Source organism: Ranitomeya imitator, chromosome 8 (assembly GCF_032444005.1).
Source record: "Ranitomeya imitator isolate aRanImi1 chromosome 8, aRanImi1.pri, whole genome shotgun sequence".
Taxonomy (NCBI): Eukaryota; Metazoa; Chordata; class Amphibia; order Anura; family Dendrobatidae; genus Ranitomeya; species Ranitomeya imitator.
Genome location: NC_091289.1, coordinates 83,219,207 through 83,227,090, shown reverse-complemented (window position 1 = coordinate 83,227,090; position 7,884 = coordinate 83,219,207). Strand labels below are relative to the sequence as shown.

Sequence of the window (7,884 nt, the reverse complement as noted above, 5' to 3'; positions counted from 1 at the left end):
TAGCAGCAAAATAAAGACCTCAGTCAACTCCAGATATTAGCTTATTCATTTTTTCCTGGAAATCCTTTTTTTCAGATATGGTTTATTTTTTTCACGTGTTTGATGCCTAAATAGATGATGACACACATTGTATACTTGTAAAATTCCTAATCTGCTCCTGCTCTGCCCAGTACATTCTCCAGAAATAGAGTGGCCTTTTTGACTCAAGTTGAACTCATTCAGAGATCATATCATTTTACACTTACAGAGCACTTAGTTCATGGCTAAGTTTTACTATCAGTTCCCAACAGCACCTGCTGCGAGTTCACAAAATTCTCACTGCTAATGCCAGAAGCTTCTTACACTTCCTGGCATAAAGTGACACATGCAAAAACTGAAGAGCTAAAGACTACAAGCTTGTGGATTATGGTTTACTTGTTCATTGATATCAAAACACAAACATGGAGTACCTGGGAGCTCACCTTGCCTTTAAGTCACGCTGGCACAAGACGGATGAAGAACTCTGCAGACATAGTATGTCATTTGTTCTTCACAAGGCAATACGAACAGATTTCTTTGCAAGCTATCTCTACTTGTTAGAGAAATATCCTCTTGGTAAGTGAAAAAATGTGCATTTTGTTGGGAGGCAAATAAATAATTTAGATAATTGAAATAAGAGAGTCTCATCCCATGCTGGACCATTCCATTTTATATAAAGGTCCCATGTTGTAGTCAATTATACCAAGCTAAACTTTGAAATCCATATTCAGCACCTGTGCGTGTATGTTATTCCATTCATACCATGTATGCATTTTTTAGTTACTCTAACGTGAATGTATGTTTTGTATACTTATAATAAACAGTACTATTCAAAAAGTTTTTGACAGGTGTTGAAAAAATGCTGCAAAGTATAAATGCTTTAAAAAAAATAAAAGTTTTAATAGTTTATCCTTATCAAATATCAAGATGAAAATTTGATGAATGGAAAATAAATCTGAATCAAATCAATATTTGGTGTGCCGTCAAAACACCATCAATTCTTCTAGGTACATCTATAGTTTGGAACAATCTCTCTCAATAACGGAGTGCCTAAATCTCGGAGAAATAACCACAGATCTTCTATGGATATAGGCTTGCGCAAAATCTTCTTTCTCTTCATTTAATCTCAGACAGAATCGATGATATTGAGAGCAGGGCTATGTTTTTCTTCTTTAGACTGGGTTCACCACATATGCGAAATAATCTGTTTTATGTTCAGAAACAAAAAGTGATGATTTTTTCATCTATATTGTCATCTCTATGGTGTATGTGTATCTCAGTTTTTATGTCCATATACAAACTGTATGTCTGTTTTATATGTCTGTATGGCATCTATTTTTTACATGGACAATTTAATAAATAATAAAGGTAAAGTACAGTTGCTTATCTTTATTATTGTAATGTATCCATGAAAAATTCATTACCTTTGGATGGTAACCTATATATGAGCCATTTTGTATGCACCTGTAAACTTATAATGGGCGAGTGTAATCCACAATACAGATCAAAGTATTGCATGATACAGTTTTTTACATACTATCGATCAGCTTGTAAAAACATTCATGTGAACCACCATATTTACTTGTGTAAGTCAGTGTACCATCTGAATATTTCCCATTTTGCATACTGACAACCATGGACTTTTAATACATTCGGCTGAATGAGCCTTTAATTGAAGATACTTCTTAATGATAAAAGTGAACCTGGAAATTATAGGTCAGTAAGTCTAACCACTATTGTTGACAAAATATTTGAAGGGTTTCTGAGGGATGTTATTCTGGATTATGTCAATGAGAATAATTGCTTAACTCCATATCAGCATGGGTTTGTGAGGAATCGCTCCTGTCAAACCAATCAAATCAGTTTTTATGAAGAGGTAAGCTATAGACTGGACCAAGGTGAGGCATTGGCCGTGGTATATCTTGATTTTTCCAAAGCGGTTGATACTGTGCCACGCAAGAGGTTGGAACATAAAATGAGAATGTTGGGTCTTGGGGAATATGTGTGTAAATGGGTAAGTACCGTATATACTCGAGTATAAGCCGACCCGACTATAAGCCGACCCCCCTAATTTTGCCACAAAAAACTGGAAAAACTTCTTGACTCGAGTATAAGCCTAAGGTAGGAAATGCAGCAGCTACCGATGAATTTCAAAAATAACTAGATGGGTATTTCCTGAAGGAACTACAGATAGTGCTTTGGAATGGTGTCCGGGCTGCCCCTGCAAGACTTTCACACTTGGGTGCCCCTCAGGGTCCGATTTGGTGGGTGGGATCATTCTGGGTCGATTTGGTGGGCGGGGTCACTCTGGGTCTGATTTGGTGGGCGGGGCCCCTCAGGGTCCGATTTGGTGGGCGGGGTCACTCTGGGTCCGATTTGGTGGGCGGGGTCACTCTGGGTCCGATTTGGTGGGCGGGGTCACTCTGGGTCCGATTTGGTGGGCGGGGTCACTCTGGGTCCGATTTGGTGGGCGGGGTCACTCTGGGTCCGATTTGGTGAGCGGGGTCACTCTGGGTCATATTTGGTGGGCGGGGTCACTATGGGTCACATTTGGTGGGTGGGGTCACTTGGTCACATTTGGTGGGTGGGGTCACTCGGTCACATTTGGTGGGCGGGGTCACTCTGGGTCACATTTGGTGGGCGGGGTGATTCTGGGTCACATTTGGTGGGCGGGGTCACTCTGGGTCACATTTGGTGGGCGGGGTCACTCTGGGTCACATTTGGTGGGCGGGGTCACTCTGGGTCACATTTGGTGGGCGGGGTCACTCTGGGTCACATTTGGTGGGCGGGGTCACTCTGGGTCACATTTGGTGGGTGGGGTCACTCTGGGTCACATTTGGTGGACGGGGTCACTCTGGGTCACATTTGGTGAGCGGGGTCACTCTGGGTCCGATTTGGTGGGCGGGGTCACTCTGGGCCCGATTTGGTGGGCGGGGTCACTCTGGGTCCGATTTGGTGGGCGGGGTCACTCTGGGTCGGATTTGGTGGGCGGGGTCGCTCTGGGTCACATTTGGTGGGCGGGGTCACTCTGGGTCACGTTTGGTGGGCGGGGTCACTCTGGGTCACGTTTGGTGGGCGGGGTCACTCTGGGTCACGTTTGGTGGGCGGGGTCACTCTGGGTTACATTTGGTGGGCGGGGTCACTCTGGGTTACATTTGGTGGGCGGGGTCACTCTGGGTCACATTTGGTGGGCGGGGTCACTCTGGGTCACATTTGGTGAGCGGGGTCACTCTGGGTCCGATTTGGTGGGCGGGGTCACTCTGGGCCCGATTTGGTGGGCGGGGTCACTCTGGGTCCGATTTGGTGGGCGGGGTCACTCTGGGTCGGATTTGGTGGGCGGGGTCGCTCTGGGTCCGATTCGGGGGGCGGGGCCGCTCGGGGTCCGATTTGTTGGGCGGGGCCACTCGGGGTCCGATTTGGTGGGTGGGGTCCCTCGGGGTCCGATTTGGTGAGCAGGGCCCCACGGGGTCTGAATTGGTGGGCGGAGCCCCTCGGGGTCCGAATTGGTGGGCGGGGTCCCTCGGGGTCCGATTTGGTGAGCAGGGCCCCTTGGGGTCTGAATTGGTGGGCGGAGCCCCTCGGGGTCCGAATTGGTGGGCGGGGCCCCTCAGAATCCGTTTTGGTGGACGGGGCCTCTCGGGGTCTGAATTGGTGGGCGAGGTCACTCGGGGTCCGATTTGGGGGGTGGGGCCACTCGGGGTCAGATTTGGGGGGCGGGGCCACTCGGTGCACTTACTCTTCACACACGGGATTGGGGTGCACTTACTTTTCACCCACGGGACGAGAGAGTGTCATAGTCACTTTATTCTGATGTTTGACTTTGATAAATGATCATGTCCTACAATGGACACCGTACATTTGCATAGCTGCCATCTTTGGAAGGTCAAGTTGTGGGTAATGGAAAGTTCGCCATTAATTCCTATGGGAATTTTTTTTTTATAAAATGCAATTTTTAAAAAAACTTCAAATCGGATCGACACGAAAAATACTTAGCACACCTCTCGTGGACGCTGGCTTCGAAATGACGCCTCACTGGAGTCTGTGCGTGCAGCGGTTCGGGCCGCATTAATTGCAGAAAAAAACTGAATAATAATAAGTTTACCACGTTCGGATTACAATAATAATACTAGATGGGTATTTCCTGAAGGAACTACAGATAGTGCTTTGGAATGGTGCCCGGGCTGCCCCTGGAAGACTTTCACACTTGGGTGCCCCTCAGGCGCTGGTTTGGTAGTTGTAGCCCCTCAGGGTTGAGGATTTAGTGGGCGGGGCCCCTGGGGGTTCGATTTGGTGGGCAGGGCCCCTGGGGGTCCGATTTGGTGGGCGGGGCCCCTGGGGGTCCGATTTGGTGGGCGGGGTACCTCTGGGTCAGATTTGGTTGGCGGGGCACCTCTGGGTAAGATTTGGTGGGCGGGGCACCTCTGGGTAAGATTTGGTGGGCGGGGCACCTCTGGGTCAGATTTGGTGGGCGGGGCACCTGTGGGTCAGATTTACTGGGCGGGGCACCTCTGGGTCAGATTTGGTAGGCTGGGCACCTCTGGGTCAGATTTGATGGGCGGGGCGCCTCTGGGTCAGATTTGATGGGCGGCGCCTCTGGGTCAGATTTGATGGGCGGGGCGCCTCTGGGTCAGATTTGGTGGGCAGGGCACCTCTGGGTCAGATTTGGTTGGCGGGGCACCTCTGGGTCAGATTTGGTGGGCGGGGCCTCTCTGGGTCAGATTTGGTTGGCGGGGCACCTCTGGGTCAGATTTGGTGAGCGGGGCACCTCTGGGTCAGATTTGATGGGCGGGGCACCTCTGGGTCAGATTTGATGGGCGGGGAACCTCTGGGTCAGATTTGATGGGCGGGGCACCTCTGGGTCAGATTTGATGGGCGGGGCACCTCTGGGTCAGATTTGATGGGCGGGGCACCTCTGGGTCAGATTTGATGGGCGGGGCACCTCTGGGTCAGATTTGGTGAGCGGGGCACCTCTGGGTCAGATTTGATGGGCGGGGCACCTCTGGGTCAGATTTGATGGGCGGGGCACCTCTGGGTCAGATTTGGTGGGCGGGGCACCTCTGGGTCCGATTTGGTGGGCGGGGCACCTCTGGGTCCGATTTGGTGGGCGGGGCACCTCTGGGTCCGATTTGGTGGGCGGGGCACCTCTGGGTCAGATTTGGTGGGCGGGGCACCTCTGGGTCAGATTTGGTGGGCGGGGCACCTCTGGGTCAGATTTGGTGGGCGGGGCACCTCTGGGTCAGATTTGGTGGGCGGGGCACCTCTGGGTCAGATTTGGTGGGCGGGGCACCTCTGGGTCAGATTTGGTGGGCGGGGCACCTCTGGGTCAGATTTGGTGGGCGGGGCACCTCTGGGTCAGATTTGGTGGGCGGGGCACCTCTGGGTCAGATTTGGTTGGCGGGGCACCTCTGGGTCAGATTTGGTGGGCGGGGCACCTCTGGGTCAGATTTGATGGGCGGGGCACCTCTGGGTCAGATTTGGTGGGTGGGGCCCCTGGGAGTGAGATTTGGTGGGCGGGGCCCCTGGGGGTCAGATTTGGTGGGTGGGGCCCCTCTGGGTCAGATTTGGTGGGCGGGGCTCCTCTGGGTCAGATTTGGTGGGCGGGGCCCCTCTGGGTCAGATTTGATGGGCGGGGCACCTCTGGGTCAGATTTGGTGGGCGGGGCACCTCTGGGTCAGATTTGGTGGGTGGAGCCCCTGGGAGTGAGATTTGGTGGGTGGGGCCCTGGGGGTCAGATTTGGTGGGCGGGGCCCCTCTGGGTCAGATTTGGTGGGCGGGGCCCCTCTGGGTCAGATTTGGGGCGCGGGGCACCTCTGGGTCAGATTTGATGGGCGGGGCACCTCTGGGTCAGAATTGGTGGGCGGGGCAACTCTGGGTCAGATTTGATGGGCGGGGCACCTCTGGGTCAGATTTGGTGGGTGGGGCCCCTGGGAGTGAGATTTGGTGGGCGGGGTCCCTGGGGGTCAGATTTGGTGGGCGGGGCCCCTCTGGGTCAGATTTGGTGGGCGGGGCCCCTCTGGGTCAGATTTGGTGGGCGGGGCCCCTCTGGGTCAGATTTGATGGGCGGGGCACCTCTGGGTCAGATTTGGTGGGCGGGGCACCTCTGGGTCAGATTTGGTGGGTGGGGCCCCTGGGAGTGAGATTTGGTGGGTGGGGCCCTGGGGGTCAGATTTGGTGGGCGGGGCCCCTCTGGGTCAGATTTGGTGGGCGGGGCCCCTCTGGGTCAGATTTGGGGCGCGGGGCACCTCTGGGTCAGATTTGATGGGCGGGGCACCTCTGGGTCAGAATTGGTGGGCGGGGCAACTCTGAGTCAGATTTGGTGGGCGGGGCAACTCTGGGTCAGATTTGGTGGGCGGAGCACCTCTGGGTCAGATTTAATGGGCGGGGCACCTCTGGGTCAGATTTGGTGGGCGGGGCACCTCTGGGTCAGATTTGGTGGGCTGGGCCACTCTGGGTCAGATTTGGTGGGCGGGGTCACACTGGGTCAGATTTGGTGGGCGGGGCACCTCTGGGTCAGATTTGGTGGGCGGGGCACCTCTGGGTCAGATTTGGTGGGTGGGGCACCTCTGGGTCAGATTTGGTGGGCGGGGCACCTCTGGGTCAGATTTGGTGGGCGGGGCCCCTGGGGGTCAGATTTGGTGGGCGGGGCCCCTGGGGGGTCAGATTTGGTGGGCGGGGCCCCTCTGGGTCAGATTTGGGGGGCGGGACACCTCTGGGTCAGATTTGATGGGCGGGGCACCTCTGGGTCAGATTTGGTGGGCGGGGCACCTCTGGGTCAGAATTGGTGGGCGGGGCAACTCTGGGTCAGATTTGGTGGGCGGGGCACCTCTGGGTCAGATTTAATGGGCGGGGCACCTCTGGGTCAGATTTGGTGGGCGGGGCACCTCTGGGTCAGATTTGGTGGGCTGGGCCACTCTGGGTCAGATTTGGTGGGCGGGGTCAGATTTGGTGGGCGGGGTCACACTGGGTCCGATTTGGTGGGCGGGGTCACTTGGGGTCCGATTTGGTGGGCGGGGTCACTCGGGGTATGATTTGGGGGCCGGGGGCGCACTTACTTTTCACACAGGGGACCGGGGGTGCGGGGGACCGGGGGTCCCGACCCACGGGACGGGAGGGTGTCAGTCACTTTATTCTGATGTTTGACTTTGATAAATGATCATGTCCTAAAATGGACACTGTACATTTGCATAGCTGCCATCTTTGGAAGGTCAAGTTGGGGGTAATGGAAAGTTCGCCATTATTTCCTATGGGAATTTTTTTTTTTTAAATGCGATTTTTAAAAAAAACTACAAATCGGATCAACATGAAAAATACTTAGCACACCTCTCGTGGACGCTGGCTTCGAAACGACACCTCAATGGAGTCTGTGCGTGCAGCGGTTCGGGCCGCATTAATTGCGGAAAAAAGCCTAAAAATAGTAAGAAGTTAACCACGTTCGGATTACAATATTAATACTAGATGGGTATTTCCTGAAGGAACTACAGATAGTGCTTTGGAATGGTGCCCGGGCTGCCCCTGCAAGACTTTCACGCTTGGGTGACCCTCTGGTGCCGATTTGGTGGTCGGGGCCGCTCGGGGGCCAATTTGGTGGTAGGGGCCGATTTGGTGGGCAAGGCCCCTCAGGGTCCGATTTGGTGGGCGGGGCCCCTCAGGGTCCGATTTGGTGGGCGGGGCCCCTCAGGGTCCGATTTGGTGGGCGGGGCCCCTCAGGGTCCGATTTTGTGGGCGGGGCCCCTCAGGGTCCGATTTGGTGGGCGGGGCCCCTCAGGGTCTGATTTGGTGGGCGGGGCCCCTCAGGGTCCGATTTGGTGGGCGGGGCCCCTCAGGGTCCGATTTGGTGGGCGGGGCCCCTCAGGGTTTGATTTGGTG

The 7,884-nt window shown here is 54.1% G+C and overlaps 1 protein-coding gene across 1 annotated transcript in view; it reads left to right on the top strand.

Annotated features, from left to right (window-relative positions):
• Positions 1-347: 347 nt before the first annotated feature.
• NTMT2 (N-terminal Xaa-Pro-Lys N-methyltransferase 2) overlaps positions 348-7,884 on the top strand; it is a 683,026-nt gene continuing 675,489 nt past the window's right edge. The window contains exon 1 of the mRNA XM_069735933.1: positions 348-594. Within this exon, the coding sequence (XP_069592034.1) occupies positions 441-594 (154 nt within the window). The 5' untranslated portion in view covers positions 348-440. The remainder of the gene's footprint in view (positions 595-7,884) is intronic.